The sequence below is a fragment of the Podarcis tiliguerta genome, assembly GCF_965153285.1.
Source record: "Podarcis tiliguerta genome assembly, chromosome: 17".
NCBI classification, from domain to species: Eukaryota; Metazoa; Chordata; class Lepidosauria; order Squamata; family Lacertidae; genus Podarcis; species Podarcis tiliguerta.
The window spans coordinates 2,875,377-2,898,263 of record NC_139550.1 but is presented as its reverse complement, the minus strand read 5'-3'; the positions used below and the strand labels follow the sequence as shown (position 1 = coordinate 2,898,263).

At 47.6% G+C, this 22,887-nt stretch overlaps 1 protein-coding gene and 1 long non-coding RNA gene across 2 annotated transcripts in view; one reads left to right on the top strand and one right to left on the bottom strand.

Annotated features, from left to right (window-relative positions):
* The window catches only part of LOC310668067, an 80,214-nt gene that overhangs the window by 47,571 nt on the left and 9,756 nt on the right, over positions 1 to 22,887 (bottom strand). The gene's annotated exons all lie outside the window — the stretch shown is intronic.
* Positions 4,123 to 22,887, top strand: part of CLSTN3 (calsyntenin 3) — a 33,687-nt gene continuing 14,922 nt past the window's right edge. The window contains exons 1-6 of the mRNA XM_083419638.1: positions 4,123 to 4,413; positions 12,257 to 12,379; positions 16,028 to 16,223; positions 17,903 to 18,111; positions 20,563 to 20,712; positions 22,241 to 22,426. Of these exons, the coding sequence (XP_083275764.1) occupies positions 4,341 to 4,413; positions 12,257 to 12,379; positions 16,028 to 16,223; positions 17,903 to 18,111; positions 20,563 to 20,712; positions 22,241 to 22,426 (937 nt within the window). The 5' untranslated portion in view covers positions 4,123 to 4,340. The remainder of the gene's footprint in view (positions 4,414 to 12,256; positions 12,380 to 16,027; positions 16,224 to 17,902; positions 18,112 to 20,562; positions 20,713 to 22,240; positions 22,427 to 22,887) is intronic.

The window sequence follows — 22,887 nt, the reverse complement described above, 5'->3', positions numbered from 1 at the left end:
GTACGCTTGTGTGGAGCATTTTAGAAGAAGTTGGGGGGGTGTAAAATGCCATGTCTGATAATTGTTTTGATTGGAAATGATTATTTTAATGACAAGAAGTATTCAGGTCCGATAGTTCTGGGTGATTATGTTGAAAAGGGATCAGTTTGAAGTCATAAAATCTCGAAATCTTCCATAAATTGGTGCGGCAAAGCATAAAGTTGGGGGATCAAAACTAAGTTAATGGGGCAGCCATCCCACAAAGTATCCTGATCTTCAATCAGCACGTCGTCCTGTAGCTCATTGTGATGAAATTCCAGTGTCTATCTTCGGAGAACTTCCTGACATTAGTGACGAAGATGCCTCCAGTGTTGAAGGACATGAAGAAGAAGAAGTGGTTCTTGAAGATGATGCTCCACATCCATTTTCCCCAAAGGAGTTGAATGATCTAGTTCGTGACCTCAGCTTGTCAAAGGACTCTGCCGAACTGTTGGCATCCAGATTGAAGGAAAAAAACCTCCTCTCTGACAGTGCTCGCATCAGCTTCTTCCGCAACAGGCATCAAGAGTACCTCCGTTTTTTCTCGGAAGAGAAGGACTTGGTGTACTGTGCAGATATTGCGCAGCTTCTGCTCAAGCTTGGAGTGCCACAGTACGAACCCAAAGATTGGAGACTGTTCATTGACAGCAGCAAGCGATCACTGAAATGTGTTCTGCTACACAACAGCAACCAGTTTGCCTCTATACCCCTGGCTCACTCGAGTACACTGAAGGAGAACTATGAAGCGGTGAAGTATGTGCTGGAGAAAATTGGTTATGATCAGCATAAGTGGTTTATTTGTGTTGACCTGAAGATGGTGAACTTTTTGTTGGGACAACAGTCTGGCTTCACCAAGTACCCATGTTTTCTGTGCATGTGGGATAGTAGGGACTGTGCTCAGCATTACACGAAGAGAGGAATTGGTGCCTTGCAAAGAAAGGAACGTCATCAATGACCCTCTGGTGGACAGAGACAGAATACTCTTCCCACTGCTGCACATCAAGCTCGGCTTAATCAAGCAGTTCACCAAGGCTCTGGACAAGGATGGTGACTGCTTCACTTACTTGTGCCAGGCTTTTCCAGGATTGACCATGGAGAAGTTGAAAGCTGGCATCTTTGACGGTCCTCAGATCCGTCAGCTCATCAGAGATCCAGAGTTCCGAAACTCAATGAATGAAGTGGAACTGGAAGCGTGGAAGGCATTTGTTCTGGTAGTGAAGAACTTTCTTGGCAACAATAAGGCCAGAAACTACGCAGAACTTGTCAACAACATGCTGACTGCTTTCAGAAACCTGGGCTGCAACATGAGCGTCGAGATGCACTACCTATTTTCACATATGGACGGGTTTCCTGAGAACCTGGGTTCAATGAGTGACGAGCAGGGGGAGAGATTCCATCAGGGCATGAAAGAGATGGAGACCAGGTATCAGGGTCGCTGGGACGCAGTCATGATGGCTGACTACTGTTGGACTCTGAAGAGAGACCTCCCTGCCGCTGAGCATTCCAGGAGTTCCAAGAAATGGAAGTTCAAGCCCTGAAGTTTGAAAAATGGTGAAGCAACATGCAATTTACGTGTACTTACCTTTATCAATGCCCACCATTCAGTTTACAGGAAACCTGACCTGATGGAGAGAAACGGATACCATTTCCTGATTCAGCAGTGCAAAAATACCCAAAATCAGTTGTAGAAATCTAGACAACATTCAAAAAGTAAAAAATTGTTGCCCAGTGTTGTTGTTGTTGTTAACAACTACATCTCATATTTTTGATTAAGATTGCTGTACAGTGGTACCTCGGGTTAAGTACTTAATTCGTTCCGGAGGTCTGTACTTAGCCTGAAACTGTTCTTAACCTGAAGCACCCCTTTAGCTAATCGGGCCTCCCGCTGCCGCCGTGCCACCGGAGCACGATTTCTGTTCTCATCCTGAAGCAAAGTTCTTAACCTGGGTTAGCGGAGTCTGTAACCTGAAGCGTATGTAACCTGAAGCGTATGTAACCTGAGGTACCACTGTACTGGATTATCTCACTTATCAAAGTTATTGGTGTGAACAAAAATTTGCTATGCTTTATAGTTTTCGAGTTGTGTGACTTATATTGGGTCTACTAGACCCAACATTTTAAACCAGTGTGGACTAAAGTGGGCACCCCTCTGAGATTAGGGTCCCTGAAGCTTAAGCTTCAATAGTTTCACAGTAGATCAGACCCTTTGTGTCACACAAATCCAAAAAAGGTTTCTCTAGTGGAGGCAGCTCATACTGTCACCCTAGAGAAATCAAGTGCTGTGTGCTGGGCCGGTGAAAGATTGTACCACGTACCTACACATGTGAACCAGCCCTGTGTTTTTTGATAAGAAACACGCCGGAAAACAAAAAAGGAACAACTTCTAGCAGTGCTTGATTTGTAACATAGAACACAACTACCCTATTTTTCGCCCTATAGGACACACTTTTTCCCCTCCAAAAATGAAGGGGAAATGTGTGTGGGTCCTATGGGGCGAATGCAGGCTTTTGCCGAAGCCTGGAGGGCGAGAGGGGTCGGTGCGCACCGACCCCTCTCGCTCTCCAGGCTTCAGGAAGCTCTCCGCAAGCCTTGGGAGCCCATCGGAGTTCCCGCCGGGCTCCCACGGCTTGTGGAGAGCTGCCTGCATCCCGAAGCCTGGGCGCGCTGAGCAGTCGTGCCCGGGCTTTGGGTAGTTCTGCGCAAGCCGCAGGAGCCCTCCCATGGCTTGCGGAGAGCAGCCTGTTCTGGGGGCTGGGGTTGGGGGAAGCTCAGGCTTCCCCCGCCCCAGCCCCGCACCTGGGGGAGGGGAAATTTTTTTTTCTTTATTTCCCCCCAAAAAACTAGATGTGCCCTATGGGCCGGTGCACCCTATGGGGCGAAAAATACGGTACTTTATAATATGATCATGGGACATCCAGAAAGTATAAAGTATAAAACAATGCAGCTACATAAGGACTAGAGTCATCCCCAAAATATAATTATGAACAAGGCTCTTCCATATGTACTTTGAGTATGTATCCAAACTCCATGAGAGGTGTGAGCTTGCTTTTGCGGGGTAATCTCCTTTATATGAGGTCTGACTTGAGACAAACTCTCATCTCCTCATCGACACCAATAAGTCTTTCCCTTTTCTGATGTTTCATGTTTGTCAGAGAATATTGTAGAAGAATAGCTAATACTCTTGAAGAGAGGTGTGGATTTCTGGTTGTATTTCCAAGAAAAATTATTTGGATGCTATTCTATATTGTTGTTTAGTCGTTTAGTAGTGTCCGCCTCTTCGTGACCCCCTGGACCAGAGCACGCCATGCACTCCTGTCTTCCACTGCCCCCCGCATTTTGGTCAAACTCATGTTAGTAGATTCAAGAACACTGTCCCACCATCTCGTCCTCTGTCCTCCCCTTCTCCTTGTGCCCTCCATCTTTCCCAACATCGGGGTCTTTTCCAGGAAGTCTTCTCTTCTCATGAGGTGGCCAAAGTCTTGGAGCCTCAGCTTCAGGATCTGTCCTTCCAGTGAGCACTCAGGGCTGATTTTCTTCAGAATGGATAGGTTTGATCTACCGTATACTACAGAGCAATTGTCCTTGCCATCCTTTGGGAACCACTATCCTATATTCTTTTAAATACGTTTTGTGGTACGAGGGGGTAATTGGTTTATTTTGTTGTTGTTTCTTGTCTTTATTACGCATTCAGTGTTTTTCCCCTCCTGTTTTCAAGTTGTGAACCGCCCTGAGTTCTACAGATGAAAGGCGGCATACAAATTTAATGAATAAAGCATGCTATTTATAGGCCGCTTTCTCTCTCCGCAGCTCCGTGCCAACTATGGAGCGGAGAAACCGGGGAGGATGAGCCAGGACGCCCCAACTCGACCAAAGTCCCCTCTAAAGTTCCCAACCCAGCAGCCTCGACAGCCCGCGGCGCGTGCGCAGGAACCCGCCTCCCTGATTCCCCAGGGAGAAAAAAACCCGGGACCCCTCCCCCTTCGCCCCCCGCCCAACCTCGGTCCCCTCCCTCTCCTGCAGCACCTGGCTCCCGAGCCCCTCGCATTGGCTGCTAGCGCCCATCAATCAGCGTCGGGCGCTGCTGACATCATGCTGCAGTACAGGGGCTGGGCTGGCTGGGCTGGGCTGGGCAGTGAAGGCAGCGCCAAGCAGCGAGCCGGAGCTGTCCTCGGTCTCCAGCCTGCGCTCGGTCCCCCTGCCAAGCGAGCGCCTCCTCCTCGCCAGCCGGCGCCTGGAGGTGGGGTGGGAGCAGGCGCGAGGCGACCGCGAAGCCCCCTCTGCCAGCGGCCGGAGCGCGCGTCCCGCTGGGGTGGTCGTCCAAGATGGGCAGGGGGCAGCCCCTGGCCGCGCTCCCCCTGGTCCTGCTCGTCCTCGCCTGCGCCCTCGGCAACAAAGGTGAGCGCGCGAGAGAGGGCGTGGGAGCGGGGAAGCTCCTCGACGGCGGGCCAGCAAGTGCCAGGGCTCCCCAAGGAGGAGGAGGAAGAGGAAGAGGGCAGGCAGGCGGGTAGGTGGGTGGGTGGCTTGCGCCCTCCGCCCGCGCCTCCCCGATCCTAGCCAGCCATCTGGTCCGACTGGGCGCGCAGCTGTTACGCTGGCTCCACTTCCATCCGTCCATCCCTGGGGCTGCGGGGGGTGTGTGTTTGTGTGTTGTGTGCAGAGACGGAGCTGGGCACCAACTCCAGAGGCTCCCCTCGCCGCCCTCTCGGGGCCCAGCCCAGCCAGCCATCGCCCCTTCGCCGCTGCTGGCTCTCCGTCTTCCCACCTGCTCGCTCCCCCTGCAGCTGCTTCAAGTCCTTTCCTGCTGCCCCCACTTGTGCGCCTCTCCTGTTTATCTGCCACCCACCCACCTCCCTCCCTCCCTCGCCTTTCCCTTGGCACACGCCCAGCCCATGTTTTCCAGCCCGTATCGATTCAAAACGCGATGGGGCTTCTTCTTCATCTGCCCCCTCTTCTGTGGCTGTTTGCCCATCGCCCCGATGGATGCGCTTCTTCTTCTGCTTCTCTGTACAGCACCCAAGCCAGCCTCCCCATCTCTCCCCGGGTTGCCTCTTCACAGCCTTAGGTCCTAGTTTGTTCGCCTGTCTGTCGGATTAATTATGGAGAAATCTATAATCTATTTGAGGAGGGGGAGAGAGAGAGAGAGCGGGGGGGGGGGAGCTGCAGAGCTGAACGGGGAGCTGCAGAACACGGCGCAACAGCTTCAGCATTCGAGGCACGGACCTTGGAAACACGCACACACGCATCTGTGTGTGTGAGAAAGAGGGAGAGAGGTTGCAAGATCTGTGGTCGTGGGCACCAGCAACACGAGAGAAAGTCTCCTTGGGGGGTAGAAAGGTGCGCGAAACTCAGGAAAGGGGAAAAGGCAGCACCTAAACATTTGCGGGTGGGATGAAGGAGGTTTTTTGCCATCGCACGCAGCAGAAGGAAGGAGGGAGAGTGTGAAGGAGACTTGATTTCTGTTTCCACTGCTCTCCTGCCTCAAACCTTGTGTGTGTGTGTGTGTGTGTGAAAGAGGAAGGTGGGGGGAGCTCTGCCGCAACATTGGGATTCAGCATGCCTGTTGGTTTTGCAGATCAAGTGGAATAGATATTCTTGCTCTCCCTGATACCCGATTCTGAGCACACGATGCAGCCACTGGTGCCTGGCTTGGCCTCTTCATTGGAATTTCTCAGGGAGGTTCAGAATCCGCCCAAGTCCCCAATTGGAAAAGGAAAAGGGCGGGGGAGCCTCTTCTGAAGAAATCATCAAGGGCTCTTCAAGTGGCAGACGGGAAAAGTAAAGGATTTATTCCTCGGCTACCTTGCTTGTTACCCCAGCAACAGGGGTATCTTGCACAGCAGCAAATTCCTGTTTTCCATTGGTGGGGTGGCGGCAAGGGGCAATATATGGGGACTCAGAATAGGGTGCGAGATTGGAATGTGTGTGTTGCGTTATAGGTTATGCAGGATTGTGGCAAGTCACACAAGCAAGAAATAGCAGCATACCAGCAAGAAAGGGGAAATAGTAGATGTTCTGCTGGGTTTTTAAGTATGACAACCTTGAAATCAATTTGGTGAGATGAATATCCTACCTTGCAGACCCCCTGTGGCTTCCTTCCCCTGTCTCCAAACCCCCAGTCCCTGTCCCCCCCCCCCCCGTATTCCTTCCCAGGTTTTGCACATCTATTCTTCCTCAGAGTTGCAGGCTGCTGTTCCACTGGGGGACGATAACAACACCCACCAAAGCTCCATAGTCCCCAAAGGCAGCTCTTCTAGGCATTTTTTTCAATAGTGCCTTCTGGTATTGGATGCTAGACATGCACGAGAATATAAGTGCAAAAGAACTGCCTTGTTGGGAGTAGAGCCTAGTCAGCAGATCCCAAACAGAGCACAGTGATAGCATCTCTCTCTCTCTCTCTCTCTCTCTCTCCCCCCCCCCCCTTGTGTGTTTTGCCCTCAGCATCTGGTACTCAAAGGCACACTCAAAGCTACCATCACCAGTGATGTGATAGACCTAACCTTATGCTGCTGAATTTGTCCAGTGCAGGGACTCCTAGGGGCAGCCCCCTCCATGGTGGTTGTTTTTTGAGGAGGCCAGGGCCTCTCAGTGTTCAGAGGGCGTCCTTGTGATGTCATGCACACACAACATCAGTACATCATGTATGGCCCCCTCAATCAATTTGAGAAGATGGCACCTCTGTCCCAGGCAGTGGCATAGCGTGGGTTGTCAGCACCCGGGGCAAGGCAAGTAATTTGCACCCCCTAACCCATGGATTTGCACCCCCTAACCCGTGGATTTGCGCCCCCTAACCCTAACCCCCAGATGTTGCACCCGGTGCGGCCGGGCCCCCCCTGCACCCCCCATGCTACGCCACTGGTCCCAGGCTGTTCAAAAGCTGTCAAACAGGGCTGTCCCAATACATTTTGCTGCCTGAGGCAAAGGACTATATGGCTCTCCCCTCCTTTGGTTCCATGTAACAAAACTGGACAGGTAACTGATTCTTGTTTCGACACTGGTGATGTGGCAGCAGCTTCTGTCATACCTGAGGGCAGCAGGCTGGCTTACTAGGTCTCTGGTGCGCAACACTTTGCTGGCATCCACCACATCCCCAGCATCTGCCGCCTGTGGCAGCAGCCTCCTTCTGCCTTATGGTAGGGCCGATCCTGTCATCAAAGCTAATGGCTGTCACCACACCACATCTTGTAATGAATTCTGTAAGGAAGGGTGCTCTTGTCTTGAACACACGGCAAAACATGTTCACTGGAGCTCTCCAGTTCAGGTGTTCTTATGACAGAGTGGATTTTCTTCTATCTATTTTTCTCTCCACCCTGCTCAGCACCCCTGGAATTGGCCTGGACCCATAGACTGATTTTCACTTGCAGGCAGTGCCCCATGGGAGACCCTCAGGAGATACGGAGCCATCAGTGGACTTGCATCTGGGCCACACTCAGGTCCTGGCTACATTTGCATGGACTGCTTGCTCCACATGGCAGCTGTGTACATACCTGCACCCCTTTTTGTGACTCTGGTGGTGCTTTTTTGAGTGCTGTGGTCATTGCACAAATGGTAGCAGCTGTAGATACAGTGTATGGCTTGGAGGTCACACAGATAGTTCTCTAACGTAAGGATGGCCTTGATGCCTGGCATGTGGACTGGCCTAAGACGTTTTGTTGGAAAATCCAAATGGCATTCTCTTTCTTCCTTTGAATAAATTTCTTTATAAAGAAAAATGCAAAACTTAGTATCAAATATATATATATCTTTGTCCAAAACTAAAATACAACAGAAACACAGGAGGAGAGAGAGAGAAAGAAAAGCAGGAAAAATAGAAAGAGAGAGGAAAAAGAAGAAGAAGAAATAGACGAGATTAAAATAAAGAGAGAGAAATAAAGCTCTGCTAATTAACACCGACTCCACTCTGCCAGGAAGATCACCTTCATAAGTTTCATGCTTTAGTGCGGCAACAACTCTTCATTTCAGGGAGGTTTAAGCAGATGAACCTATCACTGGATTGTGTCCAGTGGGCCAGGTGTATCAGCCTCCCACTCTGGAAAAGAGGCAAAATTCTTTTTTCTGAATCAGTGTCTCAAAATGGCATCCTTCTAAGGCACCCTTGTGGAAATCCTCAGCAAGCATAAATGGGCTTAGGGTTGACCCGTGACCTTTCGCTGCCTGAGGCAAAGGACAAGACGATGCCCCTCCCATGTCCAAGTACAGAACCCAAGTGGCAGAGTAGCAGAATCTGATTTCAACACTGGCAAGAGAACTGTATTTTTCCACCACACCTTGGGGGCAGTTGGCTACCTTAGAGATGTGCTGGCCCTCCGGCATCTGCAGCCTGAGGCGGTTTCCACATTTTGTCTAAAGGCAGGGCTGGCCCTGAATAAAAACCCAGAGTATTAGGGTCACCACTAATGCCAGTTCCACACCATAAGGCTGTGGGGTGGTTCACTGCAAGAACTGGGGAAATTCTGAGGTGGGGAAATTCCCTAAAGGTAGATGCTTTTGCAGTGGCATAGCGTGGGTTGTCAGTACCCGGGGCAAGGCAATTAATTTGCGCCCCCTAACCTGTGTATTTGCGCCCCCTAACCCTAACCCCCAGATGTTGCGCCCGGTGCGGCCGGCCCCCCCTGCACCCCCCATGCTACGCCACTGTGCTTTTGAGACATTGGGCTTGTCCGTACTGGAAACAAAATGTGCACCCCTTCCCTGTGATGTTCCGGACATTTCCACCTTGAAATGCAGGTTTTTCCAACTGGGATTGAAAACCCCCACATTTAAATAGGGAAAGATTTGGACAACACTGGGATGAGGAGGACATCTTGTAGATGCCCCTACATCAGTGGAGAGACAGGCTGATGCAAATCCACATTTTGCTCCAGCATGAATATCTGAATATCCTCCCAAGGGCTTTAGCGTTGCTCAGTTGTGAATGGACAGAGCCCTGTTGCCTCTGTGAGGGATGAGCTGGGGGTCGCAACTAGGCCATTGTGATCTAATCCCAGAGACCCAATTTTATCAGGGATTGGTTGGTGGGGAGGGAGCGTGTTAATTTATAGCAATTCTCCCTTTCTTTGCATTCTCTCTTCACCCCCACCTTCCTCTTGTTTTCCCTGCCCTGGAGGTTGTGTGATAAAGATTAATTTGCTATTTCTGGGCCTGTGACATTTTTCAGAGCCTCCTGCCGGCTGCTGCCTCAATGTTGAGTCTGGACCGGATCCAGCCAACGGGATTAGCGCTTTGGGCAACAAGGAGGGGCCAAGGGGAATATGGCACATGCCAGGGCAGAGCAAGGGATATTGGGACAGGGTGGGTGATGCATGGAGAAAGCTGAGCTGAGGCTGTTTCAAGGGAGCGTCTTAAGGCCTCAGGCGTGAATGATGAAAACCTGCTTTTCTCCTTGGGGGTCTTAGGCATAACCCTTTAGTCCTCATTTCCAATCAAAACAAGCTAGGGGCGACTGCATTTGCTCTCACACACCCTTCCCTCAATGTTACTCTTGCTTTTCCTTCTATCCTGTCGTCTGCTGTTGAAACACAGGAGCTGTAAGCTCCTTGCGGGTGGGGATCTGACGGTCTGCTTATGAAATTATTGGTTGCATGTGAAATGTATCGATGGCACTGCCTAGAATGACGGTGATGATTTGCGCCTGCTAGAGAGTCGTCGAAGGTTCTATTTTTAAGCTTCTTATTGTGTCAAAGCAAACAGATGGGTTTCGGGGGTTTTTTATAGATAGCTTTCCGTCGTTCCGCAATCATTTTCTCTGAATTCAGGGCTAAAATTCACAAGCTTCCACATCCTCAACCCCATCAAATAAATGTCAAACCACGAGATTTATGAGATTTCAGGATACTTTATTATTATTATGTTACATCGTGAGATGCTTTGAGTAAGGATCTTTCTGGGCAGAATGTTGTTGGTATTGTTGGCTTGTGTGCGTACATAGAAATAAAAGGATTAAACAAACGAAAAGCATTGTCTAGCTGCTGAGAAAGGTTGAGGAGCTGCCCGGTCAAATATTGACAAATCATGATCAACTATCTCTAAAGCTTTTGACATTATGACAACAATACAGAACCAATCAGTAGGTTTGATACTGACATTAATAATCACTTTAACAAAAAAATCCAAAAACGGACCACTGCTTTTGTAAAATAATGTTGTTAATGTAAAAAAAAATAAAATGCTGCAAATTATTTATTTTTATTACATATTTTATTTTACCCTTTGTGCAAGGAGTTCAGGGCAACATGCATAACTCTCACAACAACCCTGTTTAGTAGGTCAGGCTGAGAGTTCGTGATTGGCTCAGCTTCATCCTAGGGAGCTTCAAGGCCACTCAGCCTTCTATATCATCTATCTATATCTATCTATCTATCTATCATCTATCTATCTATCTATCATCTATCTATCTATCTATCTATCTATCATCTATCTATCTATCTCTATCATCTATCTATCTATCTATCTATCTATCTATCTATCTATCATCTATCTATCTATCATCTATCTATATCTATCATCTATCTATCTATCTATCTATCTATCTATCATCTATCTATCTGTCTATCATATATCACATTTAACTTCCTCCTTTTCCCTCTAAGGCAGCGGTTCTCAACCTGTGGGTCCCCAGATGTTGTTGGACTACAACTCCCATTATCCCTGAGCTCTGGCCTTGCTAGCTAGGGGTGATGGGAGTTGTAGTTCAACCACATCTGGAGACCCAAGGAGCTCAAAGTGGTGCACATAGTTCTCCCCACAACAACCCTGTGAGGTAAGTTAGGCTGAGAGGCAGTGACCGGCCCAAGGTCACCCAATGATCTCCATGGCCAAGTGGGGATTTGAACCCTGGACTCGCAGGTCCTGGTTCGGCACTCTAGCCCTTGATGAAATGTGTCCCTGCTTGGAGACATCCGCAGCCATGGCAGGCAGCCATTGGGAGAAGCTGTGCTACGCCTCTCAGTTTGCCTCTGACTGCTGCCGGGCGAGGGGACCTTGCTAACACATAGAATCATAGATTTGTAGAGTTGGGACCCTGAGGAACATCAAGTCCAACCCTTTCAAGGCAAGAATATGCAGCTGTCCCCTCGGATTGAGGATCAAACCTGCAACCTTGGCATTACCAAACTCATGCTCCAACCACCTGAGCTATCTGCACACTTGACACGATGATAAAATAAAAGCAGCAAGGATCCAGACAGTGGCATTCTTGGAAATGTTTAACAATATTTGATCAGCCAACTGCTGAATGTGACGACCTTAATCCCGAGTCCCTAAATCCAATTAAAGCTAGTTATATCTTCATTTGCAATTAATTTGCATCCCGTTGCTTTCAACGGAACGCTCATCCCAATCCCATCCTTGTTTTCTCAGAAGTAAGTCAAACTGTTTCAGTGGAACGTATTATGTTTAATATAGATGGGATGGCACTCAAAGCCATTCATAACCTAAGCTGATTTTTTTATTTATTTTTGTGTGGGCGAGTTATTGGGTTCCCCTCAAGTACTTTCTCTGTTTTTGTGAAAAGTAGAACTGTATCCTGAGGGAAAGGTATAAGGACTTGGAAAATCTTTATTGGAAAAAATCCTGCATTAAGCTAGAAGTGTCATTAAGCTAGCTTCTCTGCCATTTGGTCTCATCTTATTTTATATACAAAAGCTGTGGCTCAGGAATGTAGGGTACTACAGGACTATGTGACTGTCTGGATTTACTACAGTCCAAGGCTATTTTTTTCTCTTCCTTTTTGAAATAAAAATTTGCAGTTGTTCTGATTTAGATCATGGAGCCCTTTGTAATTATAGAGCACATATCCTGGTGCGTTTTATTATTGACTCAGCAAATCATATATCCAGTTCTTTTTTTCTGCAGGGACGCAGGGATATGCATACCCCTAAACATCCATTCACTGTATTTATTTTCCCTGATTTGAACTATAAAATGGTGATTTTCCTGAGTCAAAATGAGAGTACCCCTCCTAAACATTTTTTTGTTAAAACACAGCTTTTAGCTGTATCCTATACTTGGCAATTGTGACAACTTGACCTTTTTGTAAAGCAAAAAACACCCTCCTTTATTTCTTGTTCTTATTAAAATTCAATAATAAAATTTGTTGGGAAAATATAATTAAAAGAAAGGTACAAGGAGGATGCAGGGCTGCCGGCAAGGTGTGTGGAAAAACATGGACGTGAACTCGTGCGTATACCTGAATGGTTTTATTCCTGCTCACCACCCTTTTTACACTCCCGAATTTCCCCAGCCAACAAGCACAAGCCATGGATCGAGGCTGAATATCAGGGCATCGTCATGGAGAACGACAACACAGTCCTTCTGAACCCCCCGCTCTTTGCTCTGGACAAAGATGCTCCATTGCGCTACGCAGGTATGTGGCTGAGAGGAAGACGTGTGGGAGGAAGGTACGAAAGCGGAATCACGGCATTCTTAGATAATGTTTCTGTGCAGCCTTAGCTGCAGCGAGAGACTTTGTAGTGGTGGCGCTGAGTACACTGCATGAAGGCATCATAACTTGTAAGTCGCTAGCACACGTTTGCTTTGAATTTATTTAATTCGATCCACACTGTTTAAATTACAATTGTAGTATTTATTTGTTTTTAAGTGGATGTCAGTTATCCAAGTGTTTTTGTATTCACGGGCTGGATGGTGGAGGCAGATTTATGAGAAATTTTCGTTATATTTGTATAGAGCCAAACTGGATGTGACTTTAAGACGAAGAGTCACCCTTGCCTGGTTTCTTGTTTGTTAACTTAATAGCAGCTGCTGGAGGGCCAGCTCCAGACTGGTATTGCATCTTGGGGAGAGAGGAGATTTAACCCTTTGTTCCCACTTAATAGCCTCATCTGGATTCTACTTCCTTTCCCCACTCTGGCGGCTCTTAGTTAGTTTATCCAAAGCTTACATGCATGCAAGAGCCAGTCATGTGTTTAACACAATGTCCATCTTGACCCTTAAAGATCCAAACTGAGGGGTGGATCCAGACTATGCTCCTTGTGCAGCAATTTATGCTCTCTCAATGCTTTCAAAGAGCTCGTCTTTTGCATGCTGAAGGAGTGCCAGAAGGGTAGCAGGAGAATATTGCATATGGAGCAGCAAGTAGGGTGGTAAAAGGCAAACGAGGACAGGGATTTTGCACCTTTCATAGTTTTATAGGAGAGGGAATTTTTATTCCTGCTTCTGTACTGTTTAGCATACGGCCATCCATGTCAGGATTTGATCCAAGCTTTCAGGAGCTTAGCTTCATCTGCAAAATCTCTTGCAGAATGACCGACTCACTCTGGGCTTTACTGCCTCCATGGGCCGGCATCGCTCCTGAAATCTTAAGGTCCACATTCGCACCATGCATTTAAACCAGGCATAGGCAAACTCGGCCCTCCAGATGTTTTGAGACTACAGTTTTCATCATCCCTGACCACTGGTCCTGTTAGCTAGGGATTATAGGAGTTGTAGTCCCAAAACATCTGGAGGGCCGAGTTTGCCTATGCCTGATTTAAACTGATATGATACCACTTCGAGCAGTCGTGACTTCCCCCAAAGAGTGCTGAGAGCTCTTGGTGAGAATTGTTAGCACGACCATACAGTCTTCAGCAGGCTTCCTCAACCTCGGCCCTCCAGGTGTTTTTTTGGCCTACAACTCCCATGATCCCTAGCTAGCAGGACCAGTGGTCAGGGATGATGGGAACTGTAGTCTCAAAACATCTGGAGGGCCAAGGTTGAGGAAGCTTGGTCTTCAGGGTTGCTGGGAAGAGGGATTGGTTACTAAACCACTGTGAGAATTGTAGCTCAGGGGTTAGGGGAATAAGGGTCTCCCAACATAGAATTGCAGCGTTGGAAGGGACCACAAGGTCGTTCAACCATTGCTACGGTGTCCTTTCTTCTAGCAGATCAAGTTAACCAGGTGACAGCAAAAACTGCAAAAGTTTCATCAGATGCAATTAGAATAAGATCTATTATTTGATTGATGCAAACCTCCAGAATGTATTTTTTGTACAGCTGAAGTTTTTACCTCCATCTCCAGTTACACTGTATTTTATTTTATTGCTACGGCTAGCGGCTGAGGCAAATAAAGATTCTTCTGATGAAGAATCCAACCCCCTGCAATGCAGGAATCTTTTGCTCACTGTGGGGCTCAAACTCACAACCCTGAGATTCAGAATCTCCTGCTCTACCAACTGAACAGTCCCTGAGAGTTAAATGGTATTTAAATTGTTTAGATAAAACAATAATACAATCAAAATTAAATTACACACATGGATAAGCATTGCGCATAATAGGTTTTCCGGCTATTACCAGCAAGAGCTTCTGTCCTCAGAGGAGCGGCTTCCCACGGGTCGGGCTGAGGAGGATCTGCAGTCCCGGCTGAAGCTAGACTGCAGGACCTGGCAGGAATTAGACAGAGTGTGCCGTTGAAGCCCAAAGCCAGAATCTTAGATGGTGCGCTGTGGAAGCCAGAGACAAAAGTTTGATTAGCCAGCAGAACCTCAGTCAGATCAGCAGTCACCTAGGCGTAGCTGTCAACTTTCCCCTTTTCTTGCGAGGAATCCTATTCAGGGGAATTACCCTTCAAAAAAGGGAAACGTTGACAGCTATGCACCTTGGGTGTTGGGTCGGCAGTGATCTGGATCCCACTGAGGGCTGAAACAGACTTCCAGGGAGAGGGAGGGAGGGTGTTTCATGTCCTATCTCCCCAGGAGAGATATCTTCTCAGTTAAAGGATCTGCACTTAGTTCCTGAGCAGTGGCGTAGCGTGGGGGGTGCAGGGGGGGCCGGCCGCACCGGGCGCAACATCTGGGGGTTAGGGTTAGGGGGCGCAAATCCACGGGTTAGGAGGCGCAAATCCACGGGTTAGGGGGTGCAAATTACTTGCCTTGCCCCGGGTGCTGACAACCCACGCTACGCCACTGTTCCTGAGGAATGCCCTCTGGTAGGGCTGTGATCCTGCTGCCTTTGGGACGGATAAAGGCAGGATCTGCAGAAGTGGGGGAGTTTCTGAGGAAGGATAAGTGGGGTCACAAATTTCAGTGCTACGCCAAAATTTGGCACACCTGCCCAGTGTGGCAGTGCTCCCCTAAATCCGCCTCTGCAGGGATTGTCAGGGTTGGGCAAAGAAACCTCAGTGCGAAATGGAGGGCATCCAGTGTCTTGGGGCTTCTTTCACTTTCTCATATGTGGAGGTCTCTGGTAGAGGGACTGTGTCCTGTGATGACCCTGGCAGAGGGTCATAACCACAGTCCAGGAAGAGTATGGGCAGAGGGCAACCCAGTCTGGGTAAGGAGCAGTGCCAGAATTATGGGGGTGTGTGTGGTTCCCCCTCACAGGACACCAAGCGGAGGGGGTGCAAAATGATGGTGGTGATAGTAATAATACCTACATTTATATGAGCAAACTGTACTAAACAGAATTACTCCGAAAATAAGAAAAATTTAGGGGGTGCCAAATTTTGTCCTTGCTCAGGGCATCGTATTACCAAAGTCCGCCCCTGTAGATACATGGCTTTCCAGTCTAGCCTTCCAACGAATGAAACACCAACAGAAATTCTCAGTGGTGTTGGGAGAAATGATGGCAATTGACTCCATACAAGCGGATTGCTAGATGCAGCAGCTGCCCCATGGGTGCCGTTTCAGATGGTTCCCGTTCGGCAGCCATTTTGTGTGAGCTGGATCTTTGTGGTCTGGCCTAAGATGTTGTGATTGTCTGAGGCAGGAAATCCCGAGTGGCATTCTCCCAGCTCCACTGAGGGGAACCCACAAAAAGCACTCCCCTTCATTTCAGTGGGTCTTGAATAGTAGAATTTCCTTTCAGATTCAGATCTCGTAGTTGTCCACTTGGCTGACCTTAATGGCATCCAGAACTTTCTGCTGTGGCAACTGCCTCATGCTCATGTGGGGAGCATGTGCGGTGCAATGGAATGGTGGATGGTTGTCCAGCAGGAAAACGGAAATATTTGCCTCTGAGATAAGCTCTTTCTTCACATTCCCTTTTTTCCTATTTCTGCTTCATACTTCTGGCAAACTAGGTGAGATCTGTGGATTCCGGATCCATGGGGCAGGGGTGCCTTTTGAAGCTGTGATCCTGGACAAAGCCACAGGCGAAGGATTGATCCGGGCCAAAGAGCCGGTGGACTGCGAAGCTCACAAGGAGCACACCTTCACCATCCAGGCTTATGACTGTGGAGAAGGACCTGATGGTGCCAACACCAAGAAGTCCCACAAGTAAGACTGAATATTTGTTTTCCTTTTCATCTGGTGAGATTTTTAGGGAGCTATCGTATGGGACAGTGTCCTTAACTGAGCCCCTTCCCCACAGAAATACTGTTCATTTTTGGAAATGTGAAATAATCTGTTGTCAGATGGCTGTGGGATGTTTGAAAGTATATAGTAGAGGCAATGTTTCTTTTGAAAATAAATAAATAAATCTGGCATTACTTTGGTGGTCCTTCTGCTGTCAGTACAGCGGTACCTTGGTACTTGACCAAATCGGCTCCCGAATGCTGCAAACCCGGAAGTGAGTGTTCTGGTTTGCGAACGTTTTTTGGAAGCCAAACATCCTCTGTGGGTCCTGCAGCCAATCGGAAGCTGTGCCTTGGTTTTTGAAGGGTTTTGGGAGTTAAACGGACTCCCGGAACGGATTAAGTTCAAGAACTAAGGTACGACTGTACATTTCATAAATACGGACACTGTAGGACACACCACACAAGCTCTTGTAGGTTTCTTTGGGATTTTAACCAGTGCCACTTTTTCTTGCCTTCTGCCTGGCAGCTACTGCCCGAGAGACCTCTACTGAAAGGGGCAGTTTTAGAACTCCCTCTCTTCCCCATACTTTTATTTTTGTGGCCCATAGGAGGCCTCATATTCTCATTCTGAAGTGCAGTTTGTACTGTTGGGGACGCTCCTTGTCAGCAGCACCAAACTGACCCAGGATTTAAATTTGAGCCACACATTAGCACTAAAGCCGGGCTGTTACCGCCACCCCTGATCCTTTGGCAGGACCAATTAGCTGGTGAAGGCAGTCCAGCAGCCACTTGAAGTGAGGGAAGGGTGTTTATTTTTGTCAGAGAAAGACAGAAAAAGAAAGACTGCCATCCATTTCATGCCTACAGATAAAACATCCCTTCTGTTGAAAATTCTTAGAATTAGACAACTTTTTGAAGCAGGAATTTTTGGGGTGGCAGTATTAACATTAAAGATGAGGGGAGCCCAAAAAAAAGTCTTGCGATCACCTCAGAGTCAGGTTGCATTCTTGAAACAGAATGTCCTGTGGGGAAAAGGCTAATGGTCTTAATTCAGTATCATTTCCTGTGGGGCATTCTGTCCCTGCATCACGGCTAGATTGTTGAGGGTAGCCAAGCTATTACTTTGAAGCAGCGGCAACGCTTTTCTAAGGAAGCTTTTCATTTATAAGGTTAGACTACCAACTTGAACATGCACAGATTTTCCCTCATCCCAAAAGATTAATCCTCATAGAGGGAGTTCACCTCTGCGAAAACATACAGCAGCAACTATCACAACTCAGTCCTGGAAACAGCCATCATTGAGGTGTATTGCCCAAAAAGAATGCCCCTGAGCAGCGCTTTTCCCCCTGGGGGGACGCAGGGGTACACATACCCCTAAACATCTTTGTACTTTTGTCCATTTACTGTATTTATTTTCCCTGATTTGAACTATAAAATGGTGATATTCTTGAGTCAAAATGAGAGTACAGCTAAACATTTTTTTCTTTTAGAAAAAGAGCATTGCCCCTGAGCATATGAAGAGTACATTCGCCTCACATTGAGTAACTACAGCCAGGTCTTCCATTTCTGAATGGAGGGGTTCAGCCTCAGACAGGCAGCTTTAAGGCCCAGCATTTCTCTTCTTTAGAAAGGAGCCGCTGACCTTTCTTCTATCTTCAGGGCCACGGTTCACGTGCGGGTGAACGATGTCAACGAGTTTGCTCCCGTCTTTGTGGAGAACCTTTACCGTGTGGCGGTGACAGAAGGGAAGCTCTATGATCGCATCTTGCGTGTGGAAGCCATTGATGGCGACTGCTCCCCTCAGTACAGCCAGATCTGCTACTATGAGATCTTGACTCCCAACGTCCCCTTCCTGATTGACAACGATGGTGAGAACCTAAACAGGCCTCTGGCTGCTGAATTGCACCGGAAACTGTGGAGCGGTGCTGGTGCAGACTTGCAAATTGTACCACTGATAATTGTTTTGTGGGCAAACCAGATGATACTTGGGAAACATGTGAAATGTTCCTCTGGGTGTGTCTGGATGATATTTTTTTTTTACTGAAACGCAGCTGCAGAGGACTGCCAGTTTCAGGGCAGGAATGGCAAGGAGTATATACCGTATTTTTTGCTCTGTAAGACTCACTTTTTCCCTCCTAAAAAGTAAGGGGAAATGTGTGTGCGTCTTATGGAGCGAATGCAGGCTGCGCAGCTATCCCAGAAGCCAGAACAGCAAGAGGGATTGCTGCTTTTGCTGCGCAGCGATCCCTCTTGCTGTTCTGGCTTCTGAGATTCAGAATATTTTTTTTCTTGTTTTCCTCCTCCAAAAACTAGGTGCGTCTTGTGGTCCGGTGCGTCTTATAGAGCGAAAAATACGGTATTTCTCCCCACAAACTGGAAAACAACCTGGAGGTGGCAGTTCCGAGAGGGGAAATGGCATGAACGATGAAGGTTAAACAGCCCCTACCTCTGCGGCAGTTCTCACTCCTGAACACAACCTTTGATGCCACTTTGCAGTTTAAAACAGTTCAATTATCTCCAGTATATTGTCAAGTTTGGAACTTGCTTTTTTGCGAGATGGCAAATATAACTTTGTATCACTCTGCTTTGATCAGCTGTGGTTTGCCCCCAAGGGATCCTGGGAAACATAGTTTGTAAAGTTGAGTTTTTAAGAAACCCCCTATTTCCCTCACAGAACAATTTACAGAGTGGTTTAACAATCAGTCCCTCTTCCCAGTGAATTCTGGGAATTTTAGCTCCGTGAGGGACATAGGGGTCCTCTTACATTTTTACAAACTAGAGTTCCCAGGATTCTTTGGGGGAAGCCAGACCTGTTTAAAGCGGTATGATACTGGTCTAAACGTATAGTGCGGATAGGGCTTAGGCACGTATGAATGCATCCACACATACTTCAAGGTCAACAAATACTATATTGCAGGAACCAGATTGCCAGGTTGTGCGTGCGAATGTTAGCAGAGATTGCACCTAGCAAGCTTAGCTCTTGCCACTTGTTCAGAAAGCACTTAAAGGCAAGCCACATCGGTGAGGATTGATGCTGATTCTCATACTTTTACTGATCTTTCCGCACATTTTATAGCAGCAAGCCACTGGGTATACACATACGCTATGGCGTTTCGCCTGTTTGTAGATTTCTTCCCCCCCCCCCAAAAAAAAATTATTGATTTTTACAATATTAACGACAAACAAAAACACAAAACAACAAACATAACAAACATAAATCATAACCTTATTGAAACTAACAGTTATTAACTTTATAAAGCAACTTCCTCATTTCCCCTTAGTTGAATTTCATTGCAAATCCTTGTAACGGTTTTCCAAAACCCAATTTTTATAAACTTTAAATTGAACATTTGTTTGTAGATTTCTAACTGGCATCACACCTGTTTGTCCCATGCACACTTCACAACATTGGTGTGCACCTAAAAATGCAATATGCAGAGGGCCCATGTCAGAGTTTTTGCAGTAGTGGTAACCCTATGTGTCCTGTCATTTTCAACCGTTTTCAGAGCGGTGTTTTCTGCTTTGGGCTATATAGGAGGAAGGACACGATATCTTCCTTGGAGGTTTTTAAGCAGAGATTCGATGGCCACCTGTCATGGATGCTTTAGTTGAGATTCCTGCATTGCACGGGGGTGGACTAGTTGGCCCTCGGTATCCCTTCCAACTCTGCAATTCTATGATTCTATAAATTGAATAAATAATCATAGTACTCTGGTGTTTCCTGCAATAAACACACATAGAGTGAAGGGCAGGTTTGAGGCCCTGTCTGGAAAACTCCCCATAGCATCTAGGGATAAGCACAAGCCCTTTACAGTGGTACCTCAGGTTACATACGCTTCAGGTTACAGACTCCGCCAACCCAGAAATAGTACCTCGGGTTAAGAACTTTACCTCAGGATGAGAACAGAAATCTCACGACAGTGGCAGGGGGAGGCCCCATTAGCTAAAGTGGTGCTTCAGGTTAAGAACAGTTTCAGGTTAAGAACGGACCTCCAGAACGAATTAAGTTCTTAACCCGAGGTACCACTGTATAATTTACAAGCTTTGCATGGAAATCACCAGTGTAACACTAGTACTCATGAATGCGGATGCATAAAGTAGCTTGGAAGTAGCTTGGAGAATGGAAACAGCTGGATCTTGTTACTGGGTGATTATTGAAATCATTATGAATGCCCAGGATGTGTGGATTATGCCATAGCTGTGGATGAGAGGCTGTGCTTGCTGCAGCCTAGCAATGGCAATAAAGGGATGTTTGGACCTCGTGTGTGTATCTGTTGTTCTTTGCTTCTCTAACTTCAAGGCCGTTCTATTTCCGGCAGGGAACATTGAGAACACTGAGAAACTGCAGTACAGTGGAGAGCGACTCTATAAGTTCACAGTGACAGCCTATGACTGTGGCAAGAAACGCGCCTCTGATGATGCAGAGGTCGAGATCCAGGTGAAGCCCACCTGTAAGCCCAGCTGGCAAGGTAGGAAGCCTTTATTTCCATGGTGCATATTTCTCCTCCTTCCGCCCGGTGACTCCACCAAGGGCAGTGTTCAAAACTGCCATTGTTCTAGGTGTGTTTTGCAATGGAGAATTTCATTAATGCGAGCAGTTTCTGAGACATGGGAGCACTGCTAAGATTTCAGATTAAGACTGCCACTGCTGGAACGAAAGGAGGACCTTTATCTAGCCACTCTCTGAGGACTGGAGAAGGGACCCCCATAAGAATATTGGGGGGGGGCAGGCAGGGGGAGTATGGCTTTGTTTTTTTGCAGTCTTCAGATGAGGAATAGACCATGTGAAAAATGAATATAAGATTTTAGCTGCAGTTCATTCATTTTCAGCTTTGTATTATTGTTATAAAAAAAGCGCTCCTACACATTTCATTTCGGTGCCCGTAACCTAGGTTTAAGGTGCCATTTAGCTCCTAGCTTTCATATCTCAGTTTCTAACACTGACCAAGGGATCATTCAGATACTTTGCCTTTTATTTTTACCTCTTCTGCCTTCTTTATTTGATGAATAACAGCTCATTTTAAACTACATGGCCTGATATATATTAACTACCTCTCATATATATTGAAAATATGTATTATGTATGAGAGCAGTTAATATGACTGCATTAGTTTGCTCTGTTTTGTGCCCTGGGAAAAGTTACAGAAAGAATATATATGAGAGATAGATAGATGATAGACAGATAGAAATAGATATTCGGGCTTTAGTCAACCTAAGACTAAGATCTGTTATTATGCATGGGAAGCCTGTGTACTGTAATTGACAGTGTTGTTTCTTTATTTAAAATGTCCTTTAAAGGAATATTTCCTCAAAGGAAGGTTCGGATAGAAATCCATTCAATAATTAAAATAGTTGGTGGATTAGTTTTCCATGTGGCTAGACCTCAGTAATGATCAAGGAGGCTGGGAGGTTTATCGAGTCTGTGCCAGTTACACCAGCCTGGCCATATTCTAGATCCAGGTCCTGGCATAGTTTGGAGGGTGTTAACAGTGGCGTAGCGTGGGGGGTGCAGGGGGGGCCGGCCGCACCGGGCGCAACATCTGGGGGGGGGCGCTCGCACTCGCAGCTCTCTGCCCCTACCTGGCTCACTCACTCTCTCTCACTGCAGTGCTGGCTGTGCAAATCCGATCCGAGCCGCCGGGTCGCCGCCCACTGTGGAGGGGAGGGTGCCAGGCGTGCGGTGCGGTGCGGAGAGAGAGAGAGGGACTATCTGGGGGAGGGACAGTGCAGCGCGGGCGGGGGGCGCAAATTACTTGCCTTGCCCCGGGTGCTGACAACCCACGCTACGCCACTGGGTGTTAATAAATGCACAGTGGGGGGGGGGGACGACATATAGACCTGACGCATGGAGGTCGCATTTGTTGGGAAATGCATGGTTTTGATTTGCTTTGATATCAATGACTGTACTTACTTTCTCTGTTGTAACCAGCCAATGGGTGGAATGTGAACTGTAAACATAAAACAACATGATTTGCCCATTTAAAAACCTCCCCACAGGTTGGAATAAGAGGATAGAGTACACCCCAGGCACGGGCAGCCTCGCTCTTTTCCCTAACATCCACCTGGAGACCTGCGACGAGCCCCTGTGGAACATCCAGGCCACGGTGGAGCTGCAGACAAACCACGTGGCCAAAGGCTGCGATCGCGACAATTACTCCGAGAAGTCGCTGCGCAAACTCTGTGGTGCGTATTCCCTTATCGCACCGAGTGGTGCTTGCGGGAGGAAGCGAACTAGGTTGTGTGCGGGTGTAGAGATGGATGGGAACTTCAAAGACCATGGGTCAATTGCCTCACAATATTTTCTTCCAGCAAAACTGGGTGAGGAGCAGCTTTAGGTGCCCTTAGTCAGAAGCATTCGTACCATATAGCAAAATTAGGTGGCAGCTGTGGGTTAAACCACAGAGCCTAGGACTTGCCGATCAGAAGGTCGGCGGTTTGAATCCCCGCGATGGGGTGAGCTCCCGTTGCTCGGTCCCTGTTCCTGCCAACCTAGCAGTTTGAAAGCACGTCAAAGTGCAAGTAGATAAATAGGTACCGCTCCGGCGGGATGGTAAACGGCGTTTCCGTGCGCTGCTCTGGTTTGCCAGAAGCAGCTTGGTCATGCTGGCCACATGACCCGGAATCTGTTTGTGGACAAACGCCGG